Source organism: Serinus canaria, chromosome 23 (genome assembly GCF_022539315.1).
Source record: "Serinus canaria isolate serCan28SL12 chromosome 23, serCan2020, whole genome shotgun sequence".
Classification (NCBI taxonomy): domain Eukaryota; kingdom Metazoa; phylum Chordata; class Aves; order Passeriformes; family Fringillidae; genus Serinus; species Serinus canaria.
In genome coordinates, this window is record NC_066336.1 from 2,401,201 (window position 1) to 2,414,617 (window position 13,417).

The following is a 13,417-nucleotide window of genomic DNA, read 5'->3' on the forward strand; positions in this document are numbered from 1 at the left end:
TGAAAACAGGGATCTTCAAGGAAATTGTGACATCCAGCATCACTCCCTGTATGAGCTACTGGAAAGCTGCACACAGCAGCAGAAGTTTATCAGTAGTAAAACAGCATTCAGACAGCTCAAAGCAAAGGAAATTCCCTAATTTGGTTCAGTTTGCCTGACAGCAATGGTAATTTTCACAGCAAAACAGAGCAACTTCCAGGCCCCTGCCTCAGCTGTACTCACAGGATGGCAAACATAAAACATTTCAGCTCTCCTAATGTCAGCTACTTCCCAAAACCAAACCTAAGTCCAGATAAATTCAGCTTCTTTCTAGGCACATTTTGCTGTAGCTTAATAACTTTGTGACAAAGTTTCAGTGGTACCTTCCAAGTAAATAATACAAAATTGAGCTCCCTAAACTTCATTTATGGGCAGACCTTAAGTTATTTAAGTTATCACAAATACCCCCTGCCAGGAGAAACCCAGACATAAAATTCCACCCCACCCACAGTGGTGTGACTGCACAAAGACATCACAAGTTTATCCTCTATGAAGGATGGAGCTGCCTCAGGATGGACCAGCAGCTCCATGTCCCCCATGGCATCCCCTGGAGTCCAGGCATGACAATCCAGAAAGTCCCAGACTGGTGGCAAGTCAAAACCAACCTTTTCCATTCTTATCTGTGCTATCACAACATTTTAAACCCAGGCTACAATAATAGCACAAGGACCCAGAGGGCTACATTATTTGTGGGGCATGGTTTGGGGTCTTATTTTGTTGTTGTTGGTTACTTTTGGTTTATTTTAGGTAGCAGAACTGTCTTTCACAACACTGCACTGATCAAGCATCTTTAAAGCTTCTTCTGTACCCAACTAATCTGGGAAACCGGACATGTTCTCACACAGTCATCCTGACAACCACTGTTAAGGGTCAGCTGAATATTTGTCTCAATGTTCTGACACAATGTACACCACTGGAAACAATTTCAGCAGATCCTGAACTTGGGCAGGGTGACGCTTTGTAGCAGGCTCCATGTCAGTGCAAGGTCACATATACTGAATTTGAGGCAAACACAGCAGGATGCAGCTGCACCCTGCAGTTTGAAAGAGCTCTGAAACCTAGAAAATACACTTATTCTCTTGTTTCAGTAAGTGATGAGCTAAACATCCTCCCAGAATGGTATGGCAAAGCTCACAACCTGTGGATGCAAAATGGAAGACTGTGAAGGGTAACACCACTTATACATAATTTGTGACAACCCAACAAGCTTTTTTCTCTGATTTTACCATTCATCAAACACTACAGCTTTATCAGCTGAGGCGTTGTAAACTAGCTTAAAAAAGAGGTTTTTTCTTTCTTACTTTAAAACCCACAGTCTCTCTAGACCCAACAGGGACAACTCTCCAACCAATATTGTAACAACAATTTTTCAACCTCAGAGCTCACAGTAAATGATGTTGTGAAGGTGGCAAAAACTAACAACTGGAAGAGGTTACTATAGAACTAGGTATCTCCAGCACTGTGGCTTTAACCAAGTTCAGCTCTTCTTCTGGAACTCAGGGCCTCGATTCAGAAATTGGTGATCTCCCTCTGGGTTGCAATATGCAAGTATTCGAGACAAGATATCCAAACCACAGCTCATTCAGAGACTGAAGAGCCCTGTAGGCCCTTACAGGCCAGCAAGCACTCCTTGCACCCCACGGCTCATCTCAAACAAGGCGAATACGCAGATTTGATCCCGAGACAAGTGAAACAGACAACCGGAGATCTCGGAACCGAGCCAGGACTGCTCGTGCCCCGGAGACCCAGCCGAGCCCCGCTCCGCAGCGATGCCAAAGCCCAAAGCCGAGCAGTCCCCCCTGCTCCGGGCTGGCGGCGCAGAGCCCGCGGGGCGCCCTCGGCAGGGCGAGCACAGCCCCGCTGGGCAGCCGGGCACGGAGCGCCGAGCCCTGCGCGCCGCCAGCCCCGGCAGAGCGAGGGCAGCGCGGTGCCTGCCCGGCCGCATCCCCCTGCGCGCAGCCGGCCTGCCGCCCGCGCCGCGGCCCGCCCCGCCCGCCTCCTACCTGGCAGAAGCCTCGGCAGTAGGCTCGGGACGAGGCCTCCGACACCTCCTGCTCGCGCAGCTCCGTCTGCAGCTGCCAGAGGCGGGCGCGGAGCGCCGGCACCACCCGCGGCACCTCCGGCCGCGCCGCCGCCTCGGCCTCCGCGTCCGCCATCTGCACCCGGCCCCACTGCGCGTAGGCACCGGTCACGTGAGCCGCCGCTGACCTCATCGGCCAGGGACGGCGTCACGTGACGCGCGCACGTGACGCGGCGGCGCGCCCGCGCGGGGCGGGGCGGGGCTGGGCTGGGCCGGGAGCGGGCGCGCGCCCGCGCGGGGCACCCCACGTGATGAGGGGGCGGTGCGCGCGGCCCTCAGCGCCGAGGGGCGGGGCTGCAGCTCCCGCCGGCCCCGCCCCCTCGGCCGTGAGGGCTCTGGCGGGCTCCGGGAGAGGGGCAGCGGCACAGCCCGGGAGTGACAGCCCCTCTGCCATAAAGGTGACTGACTGCAGGGCTAAGGGACATGAAATATGATAATGCACACCAGCCAGAGCCAGTTTTTTAACCCAGATTGCTGTTACTCTAATCTCCCGTTAACAGCCCGGGGTCGGTAGCAGAACTGGAGAGTCTGTTGCCCAGACACGGGAACGGGGAAGTTGGTAAATAGCTTTTACCAAGAATTTGTAGTGTGTCTGATGATATGAGGTGCTGTACCCATGGATTGGAGCAGACCTCTCTCTGTCCTTATCTCAATTAATGAAATACTCATTTTCTCCCCACTTCACATTCATGAGGGGACTGACAGGCTTTGGTGGAGCCTGGCATCCAGCCAGGGTCATTCCACTACGGGAATGGGAAGACAAGGCCAGAGAGGGGTAAATAAAGTCAAGACAGTTCAAGGGAGGGGTAGGCAAGGTATGGCAAGGAAGCGTTTGGCAAGGCAGGGAAAGGAAGGTGTAGGCGTGGCTTGAAAAGTCAATGAAGTTCTAGGCAAGGCAACAGTTCTTCTGTACTGCAATAGTTCTACTTGTTCTTCCTCAGTTTAGATGGTGTTGGGGGTGTTATTCGATGAAGGCTCAGGGTCTTCCTCACATCTGAACTTCTCAACTTTGTCTTCAGAGCATGCACTGTTATGGTGTTCCTTGGTCTTGCTGGATGCAACCCGTTTAAATTCTCCATTTTGCTGCTATTTGGCTTTACATTTGCCAATTTCTCATTAGCGCATCCTGCTGGTTCCTAGTATAGTTATACTTGTCTATTTTTGAGATTATTCACTTGGCGAGTTTCTATTTATTTAATCATTAAGCAACCAGTGAACCATAATACTAGACAGAAAGTTATGATTCAGGTTATGTTGATAGAACCCAAGCTGGATGAGCATCTTGTAAAGATGTTACAGAGGTTACAGAGGTATCAGCTGTCCCCATGTGCCGTGGCTGGCATTGCCGCGTTTCCCGCCGCGGGTTCCGTTCGAGCTCCGTGACCGGACGGTCCCGCCCTGGGGGGGCCCTTGGGCGGGCACGCAGCGCCCCCTGCTGGAACTCCTGAGCGGCGGCGGGGGCAGGGGCCACGAGGTGGCGCTGTGCGCTCAGAGAGAGGGCACCGTCCCCTTTCGGGGGCTCTGGGTGAGGTGAGAGAGTGCTAAAGGGGAGCTGTAGCTGGCTAAAATGGCTTCGGGTGATGTTGAGAGGGTTTGAAGGCGGATTGGGAGATCTGGGATGGTCTGGCTGTGAGGGGATTCAGTGAGGGGTTTGATGGTTCTGAGGGATGTGCTCTCAGCAGTTCCTCTAGAGTACCCCTAGGCCCGGGGAGGTGGACACCTCAGCATTTGGGGGCGCTCTGGGAGTCACCCCAAGTGGTTCATGGTTATCACCCTCCTTTCCCTTGCATTTCTCACCCCTTCTCCCTTAACATAAGGATGTTTCCTGCTCTTTTCCCCTCATGCTTCCCACCATTTACCCCCTTAATTTAAGGCCTTTAAATAGTATCAAAGGAGGGTTTTTCGATGACTTAATCCTTAAAGGAAGAGAAAAGGAGGTTTTCTCAATTTGAAGCCCTTTGTTGCAGAATCGCCTCCTTTTCCTGTGGTCACTGGGATGCACTGGGAGGGACTGAGGAGAGACTGAGGGCACTGGGAAAAAACAGACTCAGATTTTAAGAAAGTTTTTATTTAATTCCAGAATTCTCTGGTTTTGGGTTTCCCCTCCAATTTGGTATGCTCCATCCAAATCCCCCAATTTAGAGGAGACGCCCCTCATTAGCAGCCCCCATTAATGAGGCTGGGGGGGAAGGCAGGGGGGAGCTGGACCCCTTCCGTGCTCCTCCCCCCACCAAACCAATGTGGTTCAGACTCATTTCACAGAAATTTGGGGGGCAATTTCATTGAAATCAGGAAAAGTTAACATGGGGAAATCCCCCAATATGGGGGTGTGTCCCCATCTGATCCCGGGGAGACCCCGCCCCTCTGACGTCACTCGGCGGTGTGTGGGGGGCGATGGGACCCCCGGCGGCTCCTCAGGAGGAGGCGGAGCTGTGGGAGAGGGAAGGTTCAGGGGAGTCCCCAAAACACGGGGTTCTACCCCAGACTATGGGGATGTCACCCAAAGGTCCTGGGACAGGACCCCACGGTTTGGGGGGGGGTTGTGAAAATGAGGGGATAAATCAACAGGGTTTGGGGGTAAAGCAGCAGAACTTTTGGACATAGCAGAAGGGATCTGAGGCAAAGCAGTAGGAGTTTGGGGTTCCAGAAGCAATTCCAGGCATTTCCCCGCATCAGCAGGAAGTTTTAGGGCGCAATGGGGTGCAGGGGATAGTGCTGGGTGTGAGGGTGATCTGGGGTCTCACCTGGTCTCCGAGGGCCCCCGGGGGCAGCAGGCTCTGGGGCAGGTCGTGCTCCAGGTTGCGGGCGCTGGGGTCGGCACCCCAGGCCAGGAGCAGCCTCACAAGGGGCTCCTGGCTGGGGGTCCCAGGTAGTGCTGCTGCCATGTGCAGGGGGGTGTTCCCATGGGCCTGAGGGATGTGAGGGGGCTCAGGGTACCCACAAGTCACCCTCCAGCCCCCTCAGAGACCATTGAGATCTGATTCTGATACCTCCAGCCTCCCCAGACACCCCAAACCCCCCAGTGCCCTTTGGATCCCTCTGAGCCTACCAAAAACCCTTCATGCCATGCAAGCCACTAGGGGAACACTTCAGACCTCCACAGACCCCTCCAATCAGCCCCAAGAGCCCCACAGAGGTTCCCCAGCCCCAAGTGGCCCTTGCAAGCCATAGGGGGAACCCAGAGCCCCTCAGAGCTCCCCCCAGCCCCCCAAGTCCCTCAAACCTTCATGTTGACAAGGCGGGGGGCCATGCCAGGCTGGCGCAGCAATAGGTGGGCCAGGGCGAAGTTGCCTCCCCGCACGGCCAGGTGCAGTGCTGTCAGGCTGCTTTTGGTGTCCTGGGGGCAACACAGGGGTCAGGGGGGGCCCACAGGAGGTCCCACCCCCCTTACAACCTCTTCAACCTCCCCAAAGAGACCCCAAGAAATCCCAGTGCCTGGGAGCACAGATCTGTCCAGCCCATGGGGACCCTGAAGGGAGACACAGGGGTCTTTGGGGGACACACAGGTGTTGTGGGGGTCTCACACCCCTCCCCAGCCCTCCCAAGGTACTCCAACGAACCCCAAAGGCCAGGAGCTCAGATCTGCCCAGCACACAGGGACCTTGAGGTGGGACACAGTCATCTTTGAGGGGCACAGGGCTCTGTGCGGGGAGCCCAGGGGACCTGAGGGACACCTGGAGAGTTGTGGGGTACCTGGGGATCTTTGGGGGTCTGTACCTGGCTGCTGCTGTCTGCCCCCATCTGCAGGAGCAGCTCAACACAGCGGAATCGGTCCTGGGGAGTGGGGGACCCCCCTCCAGAGCCCCCCACGGGGCTGTGCCCTCCATGCAGTGAGGCATTGTGGGCCAGGACAGCACAGTGCAGAGGGGTCTGGCCTGGGGGAGAACCAAGAGGGGTCAGGAAGGGCCCCTCTCCCAAACAGGCCCCCCCTGGAATTGGGAATCCTCCTAGGGAACCCCCTTAAAGTACAGACACACCCCCTGGGACCCTCCCACCATCACCCAGGACACCTAGACTGGACATCCCCCATCCCCCCAAAACAGTGATGCATCCCACCAAGAGCTACGAAAAAATGGGGATCCCCAGCATCCCCTTCTGTATTGAGTACCCCTCAAGTGGGACTCTGCCAAGACACCCTGAAATAGGGGACTTGTGAGATACCCCAAATCAGGGACCCCTGAGTCCCCCCCCTCCCACTGGGGACCCACCAACAGAACTCTCCCCAGTCCCACCCAAACAAGGACTCCCCAAGAATCACTCCCATCCCAAAACCAGGCGCCCACCCCAAACCCCTCCACCACCCTTGCCCCCCCTCAAATTTGCTGACCCTCAAAATTTCTGGCCTCCACGTTGACAGGAACCCCCGAGGACATCATGGCCTGGGAAGGCAAGGGCAAAGATTTGGGGTCCCCCACTAGGGATTTGGGGAACCCTACTAGGCCGGTTCCCTAGTCTCCCCAGACAACTGTGTCCCTTCTGGAGCCACTTTGGGGTCCCCTTTGGGAGGGTTTTGTGGTCCCCATGGGGTTGGGGTCTCACCTGGAGGATTTCAGGGTGCCCATAGGCTGCGGCCAGGTGCAGGGCCGTGCGGCCCCTGTGGTCAGCGGCATCAGGATTGGCCCCCAGGACAAGCAGGTCCCGCACAATCTCTGGGGCTGCAGCTGCTGCTGCCACCAGCAGTGGAGTCTGGGGGCATCAAATGGGGGGGTCAGGGGTGCTTCAGTCACTCCTGGGGGGAGTTAGATGTCTAGGGTGTAAAGGGGGCCTGGGGGCTCTTGCAGGGAAAAAAGGAATGTCAGTGGGATCTGGGGGAGTCAGGAGTGGTTGGGGGGCATCAAGCACCCCTGAACCCTCAAATTATAACCCTGGTATTCTGCTACTGCTCTGCCCCCCCTTATCATTCCTTTAACATCCCCTCATTAATTATTTGTTATTTATTACCCCTTCATAGCCCTTTATTACACCATCACTAATCACCCGTTATTACCCCCCAGTATTAATTGCTCCTTTATTCTTCAGCACTCCCTCTATTATTAGGCTGCAACAGAACCCTGTGATTAATTGTCCCAGAATTAACTACCCCACTCCCATTATTAATTACCCCATCACCCCCTGATCCTTTATTGTCTTTTTACCTCCATCACCCCCTTCTTGCCCCAATAAGACCCACTAATTACCCCTTCTTTACTTATTACCCTTTCTTTACCCCCAATATCCTCAACTTTCCCAGGCTGAGGAAACTTACACTTCTTGCACTTGTAGTTTCCCCACCCCCCTGCCCCCGCCCCAACTTGCCTAAGTGCTCCTACATCTTTCTCTCCTCCAGATGCCCCCTCAGGCCCCCCAGGTGTGTCCCCCCCTCACCTTGCCCAGGTGCTCCCGCACCTCAAGTCCCCCCAGGTCCCGCAGAGCCTCGGCTGCAGCCCGGGCGAGCGCCCACTGCCCCCCGGCACAGAGCACGTGCAGCAGCCTGGGGGTGGAGCGGGGTTAGAGGGGACCCCCTTGCCCCTCTACCCGCCCCCCAAGTTCCACCCAGAACACAGACCCCACAAAAGGACTTGTCACCTCATAGCTCCTCCCAGTGCCTCACAACTGCCCCTGGGGGCTTCCCAGCACTGCCTTGTCCCACTGACTCGCCCAGTGCCTCCCCGCTGACCTCCACATTGACTGACCCGTTTACCCCACACTGATCTCACCCACAGACCCCACTTCGTCCCATTGCCTCCCACTGAGCACCACACTGACCCCACTCACCCCATTGCCCTCCCACTGCACTGCTACTGACTGTCCTTCACACCAGTGACCCCCTAAACTGCCCCCCATTGACGCCCCCCATTTGCTGCAATTAAGCCCACTGACCCATCATGAACCCCTTAGGACCCCTGTACCCCCTTAGAACCCTTGTACCCCATTATAACCCCTGTACCCCCCAGTGCCCTCCCATGGCCCCCCCTGCTCACGTGTCCCCCTCCTCGTCCTGCCGCAGCAGCTCCCGGGGGTCTCGGCCCCCCAGTGCAGCGCGGGCGGCTGCCAGCTCCTGGGGTTCGGGATACGGGTCTTGGATCTCCCTTCCCAGCAGGGAGGCCCCACATTCTCCCCACGGCACTGTGGAATGGGGCCAGGCAGGGCCAGGGATGGCAGCAGCCTTGGTGGGGGCAGCAGTCAAGGTGGAGGAGGGTTTGGTACCAGTTACCCCTGCCCCAATGACCCCCCTCCTTTTCCTCCCCTTGCCACCCCATTGCCCCCATCTACATCATCTCCCCCCACTGCTGCCACCATTGCCCCTCCACTGCCCCCAATTGCTTCCTTCATTCCTTCTCACTGCCTCCCTTAACCATCCCATTACCCCCATGTCACTCTGCATTGCCCCACCATTCCCCTCCCAGTTGTCTGCCCCCTTCTCCCCCCCATTTCCCTTCCTTTGCCTCCCATTCCCCCCCATTGTCCCCCCTCTGCCCTCTCATTTTCCCCCATTGACCTCCATTTACCACACTGTCCCCTCTTTAACCTCCCAGTTCATGCCCCATTTCTCCACTGTCCCCTCCAACCAGCTCACCTGAAACCCCCTGGGAGCGGAGGCCCTTCCCCCATGGGCCCCCCCCGGGCTGCCATGGGACACATGTGGGACCGCACAGAGACCGGGAGTCACTGCGGGGACAACGGGCCAGGGAGCACCTGAGGGGAGAACAGGTAATGGGGGGGACATGGGGAGGGAGTGGGAAGGTTTGGGGGAAGGGACGTGGAGGGGAACGGGGGAACGTAGGGATGGGGGGGAGGGCATGGAGAATATTTACGGGGCACAGGGGGTGTGGGGGGGATCTGGGAGGAACTAGGGCATCGGAGGTCACTCACCATCCGAGGGGCGCGGGGAGGGCAGAGCCAAAACCTGAGGGGAGAGCGGGGGGTTCAGGGAGGAGAGTGGGGGTGTCCCCAGGGAAGGTGTCACCTGGGAGAGGGGGTCACCCACCGGGGATCTCGCCCCTTCCCTGCTCTTCTGCTGCCGTAGCTCCTTCAGCAGCTGCTTCACCGTCTGGGGCGGAGCGGCGCGGGGGGGACCTGGGGGTGTGCAAGGGAGGGTTCGGGGGTCCCCAGGATGCCGGGGAACCCTGAAAACTCCTAAAACCCCGCCAAATGCCTAGGCGTCCCCCAGATCCCCGTGTCTCATCCAGACCCTGTTCGGGGGTCCCCCCTGAACTCCTAAGACCCATCAAACCGCCGTGTCATAACCGGGCCCCCCGGGACCCCCAAACCCCTGGGCACTTCCCCAGCGAGGCAGGAATCCCCCTGTCGTGACGTCACGGGGATTCCCATGCGTCACCGCCCTCCCCCGCCGTCACCGCCCTCCTCCCCGGGGAACCCCCTCCTCCCCCGCGGGGAGAATCCAGCGGGGAGGCCCCGGGAATCCCCCCGCTCCTTGAAGGCCAGTGTCCCCCCTTCTGCCCCAGGTCTCCTAAAGGGTCAGCAGACCCTTCTTGGCTCTCTTAAAGGGCCAGTGTCCCCTAAAAAGCAAGACTTAAAGGGCCAGTGTCTCCTGCAAGCAGCTCTTAAAGGGCCAGTATCTCCTAAAAGCAGCTGTTAAAGAGCCAGTGTCCCCTAAAAGAGCGTCTTGAAAGGCCAGCTCCCTCTCCCAGGTGTTTTAAAGGGCCAGTACCTTGTCCCAGAACGCTTAAAAGGCCAGTGTCCCCTCAAAGGGCCCGCGACACCACCCCCCCAAACCGCCCCCATCCCCCTTTTCCCCCCATACCTCTCTGGGGCCGCATCCCCGCGGGATCCGGGGGCAAATGGGGCCGGGACGGGCGCGGAGACCGTTTTGGGGGGACTTGGGCGAGGAAACCCCGCCCCGGAGGGAAATGCCACCAAAACGCCAACGCTGTCACTGTTGCGACGGGTGACAAGGCAGGGGGGCGGAGCTTCGGAGGGGCCCAGGGGACCCAGAGGATGAGTGGAGGTGGCGGGGTCACTCGGGGGCCGGGGTTCTTTGAGGGGGTGTCGGGAAGGGTCATAAGTCCTGAGTTGTTCCCTTGTGACGTCATCAGCAGCGATTTGGGGTGACAATCGAGGGTCCCTCTCACTCCCCATCATTTTGTGTGGGTCTTTGCCCCATTTGGGGTCTCTCTTCCCCATTCTAGGAGGGGGCTCTGTCTCTCCAACCCCAGAAGATCACGACACCCACGAAGACCATGAAGACTGTGGAAGGCACCAGGGCTGGTGTCTTTATTGGGGGAGGGACCGGGCTGTCCCCCACCCACAATTTGCAAGGTGTCACTGCTCCCCTCCATACCCCCCACTTGGGGGGTGTGGGGTCTGTCTTACCCATTTGGGGGCATCTCTGCCCCGTTTGAGGGAGGTTTCTCATCCACTTGGGGGTGGCATTTAGGATGGAGGGGCTCAGCCCGATTTTGGTGGGAGTCTCTGACAAATGGGAAGGAAATCATGAGACCCACTGAGACCATGAAGACTCCTGAGGCCACCAAGGCTGGTTGATTTATTTTGGGGGATGTCACGCAGCAGGGGGGTCCCTCCAGGATCCTGACTGGGGGTTTGGGTGTCACGAGTGTACTTTCTACTACATAGGCTGCTGAACCTTCACTGGTCCTGAAGCCTTGCTCAGACAGGCAGCTCCATTCTCTGAATGCCAGGACACACCTGCCCAAAGAGCTGAAACAGCCTAGGAGCTGAAGCAGCTGGAGGAACAGCAAAACACCCTGACCAGAGGCTGTGGTTTATATACCCCAGCCTCAGTGGCTGCACATTTGCTGCCCCAGCCCATCCCTTCCTGCAGCCTATCTTAATCCATGGCTCAGCCACTTTCACACCTCCTGAGTACAACCTAGATGCTGCAGCTCCCAGGTAATCCCATCTCCCTTCCCCTGGCCCCAACCACAGACACTGACCCTGAGCCCAGCAGATGGATACAGAACAGACAGGAAAGAAGAAAAAAAAATAGAGAGGGAGCCTGATGAAGTAGACATGGAAACTTGAAAATGCAAAGAGGAGCAAGGTCAGGAGAGAACTAAAAGCACACACAGAAAGCTACAGTGCCAGTGTATATGCATAAATAAAATTTTACAGCTAAGGGATTAAGAGAGGAAAACAGACAGCAAGCTATATAAAAGTATACAGAACATACAAATTTTTAAAGCTAAGGAACTAAGAGAGAAGTTAATTTAAAACTATCAACAGTGAACTAAAATAAAGACAGATACTGTAAAACAAACCCCTTAAGCTTTCTGATATAGGCCTGGGCATCTTCAGAAATTTTGCTTGTGAAAGTGAAAATATAAATGTGCACCTACTGATTTGCATGTGTATCTTAGCAATAAGGAGTGAATCTATAAGGTACTTACTGATTTGCATGTGTATCTTAGCAATAAGGAGTGAATCTATAAGGCAGCACAGAAAAGACAGTAATTTGGAGAGTATGTGCTTCAGTCTTCATATGGCAATCTCTGGTCTGCCTTCAAACACAGTACTGCTGAATTTGGTGATCCTAAAGACAACACTGAGTAGTAGAGTTGTCCAAATTTCTCATGGTTGCAGTTTATAATTTGTGTTTCCCCTTCACTTCTGAAAGAAAACTATGGGAGTGAGCTCATGTTAGCCTGAAAACATGCAGGACACATCACTGATGTTTGGGCCTCTGCTTATCTAGCTGTCCATTGTGGGTCAGACAGATAACAGCAGAAAATAAAAATCAATTGTACACATAAAGTGCACCTTATTGATGTATAGAAATGAAAAGGCCTCGATCTTCAGAGACTATTTCATGATTGGAGGATTACTGTGACGCTTGACCCTAAGCTAAGAAAAATCAATATAGTCATAAAAATGTAGAGAATGTTTTGCAGTGGATAAAAAGCCAGTGAGGTAGCTTCTAGACCTGGTAGAAAAATTAATAGCCTCTCCATACAACACTAAATTATTAAATTCTGAATGTTGATATAAACAGTTTATGTAAATAGTCAGAGTTGCAAGCTGTCTAAACTAAGGTAAAAAGCAGCATCAACACTATAAAATTATTGTTGGCACTTGAATTTATTTTCCCTCGTGAGCTGTCAAGTTGTCGTTTAACTGTAGTACCATTTTAAAAGAGATAATGCATCCTGGAACACTGTGGATTGTTACATGGTTTGGGTTTTTTTTAATATTTAGGTTTTACTGAGCAAGTAAATCTCCAACCATGGCAGCTCAGTCTCACCAAACACTTCAGGTTTTCAAACAAATCTTCAGCATCTCTGCACAAGCTGGCAGGGAGTGTGTGTGTGTCTGTGGATCCCTTCAGCAGACTTAGAGGGTTTTATTAATAACAGAAAACTATTTAGAGACCTACTTTAAGTACTCAGTAGAAGACACAGGTTTAGAATCCTGCTTTAAGTACTTCACAGAGATGGCTGGCTGGAGACTGCTAGCTTGCCAAAATGATTGAGTACTTTCAGGCAAGCTGTCAAGTGTGAAATTGGACATGACCTATTGACTGATCTTCAGCACCAAAATTAAAAGATAATGATTAGCTTTTTAGAGTTCTCAGCAGAGGAAGTTTATTCATCCTTTATAGGACATTTGAACCAGAACTACACTTTTGCAGAGTGCTGATGAGGATCACCTAAAAGAACATTTAGTGCTAGATATTCTTCTTCACTCATATTGGTCCTAGCAGTGGACTTGCACATGAATACCAGGCATGGCTTATGAGGGTGTGCCCTTGGCCACTGCACTGCTTATGCTGGCTCCAGAAAGCATTTTTGTACACAAAATAGACAGATTTATTTCTTTTTTCCTTTTGTTAAAATAAGGTATTTTCCCCTGCCCAACATTTCTTAGTATTTAGAGTTTTTGAAAGGGTTTCCCCAGCTTACCATCAGTACTCAAAATGTTCTTTGAGACCAGACAGTTTGTGCACTCTTTTATGACAGAAAATATTTCAGCCTGTTCTCCCTATTTTTCCTGTTGAGGTAATGCAGATGGGTTGCTTAAGGTTTGGATTAAAAATGGAACTTGTGTCACCTAGTCAGTTTTTATAGGCTAGACATAAGTCTCACTCTCAAGACGAGTGACATCTTTAGTATGTCTGACATTTAAGACAGGAATTATAATTATCTGCTCCCAAAAAGAAATACTGAATTATATGGATGGGGAAAATAGAGTAAAACCATTGTCAAGTTCAGGAGTCTTTTTAAGATGTCAGTATGACAGGTAATGTGGTCTCAGGAGAATGAAAGAGAAGTGCAGAATCACAGAATAGAAGAGATGCTGTCTGTGAGCAGGGAGTGAGTTTGGAATGGCCAAAAGTACATCCAC

General features: G+C 53.9%; 2 protein-coding genes across 6 annotated transcripts in view; both read right to left on the bottom strand.

The window, feature by feature from the left end:
• The window catches only part of RLF (RLF zinc finger), a 42,171-nt gene extending 39,936 nt beyond the window's left edge, over positions 1-2,235 (bottom strand). For both annotated transcript variants that reach the window (XM_050983400.1, XM_050983397.1), the window contains exon 1: positions 2,043-2,235. In XM_050983400.1, the coding sequence (XP_050839357.1) occupies positions 2,043-2,195 (153 nt within the window). In that variant the 5' untranslated portion in view covers positions 2,196-2,235. The remainder of the gene's footprint in view (positions 1-2,042) is intronic.
• A 1,931-nt stretch (positions 2,236-4,166) lies between these two features.
• LOC108963166 (NF-kappa-B inhibitor delta-like) lies at positions 4,167-9,947 on the bottom strand. Of its 4 annotated transcripts, XM_050983277.1 has the most exons (12): positions 9,864-9,947; positions 9,087-9,175; positions 8,972-9,005; positions 8,676-8,794; positions 8,080-8,264; positions 7,484-7,589; positions 6,659-6,805; positions 6,447-6,498; positions 5,837-5,994; positions 5,343-5,456; positions 4,864-5,028; positions 4,167-4,549 (listed from the first exon to the last, which is right to left on the bottom strand). In XM_050983277.1, exons 1-12 carry the CDS (start codon positions 9,877-9,879, stop codon positions 4,490-4,492), a joined length of 1,245 nt encoding a protein of 414 aa, XP_050839234.1. In that variant the 5' UTR covers positions 9,880-9,947; the 3' UTR covers positions 4,167-4,489. The 4 variants fall into 4 exon arrangements, with proteins under 4 accessions (XP_050839234.1, XP_050839233.1, XP_050839232.1 ...); XM_050983276.1 differs by having other exon boundaries at positions 4,167-5,028; XM_050983275.1 differs by having other exon boundaries at positions 8,972-9,175.
• Positions 9,948-13,417: the final 3,470 nt, after the last annotated feature.

Excerpts from the sequence above, each read along its gene's own strand:
- LOC108963166 (XM_050983274.1), bottom strand. Across the intron at positions 6,806-7,483 it reads TGCGGGAGCACCTGGGCAAG|ACTCCACTGCTGGTGGCAGC; the intron begins GTGAGGGGGGGA and ends TGATGCCCCCAG. Across the intron at positions 6,499-6,658 it reads GGCACCCTGAAATCCTCCAG|GCCATGATGTCCTCGGGGGT; the intron begins GTGAGACCCCAA and ends TTGCCTTCCCAG.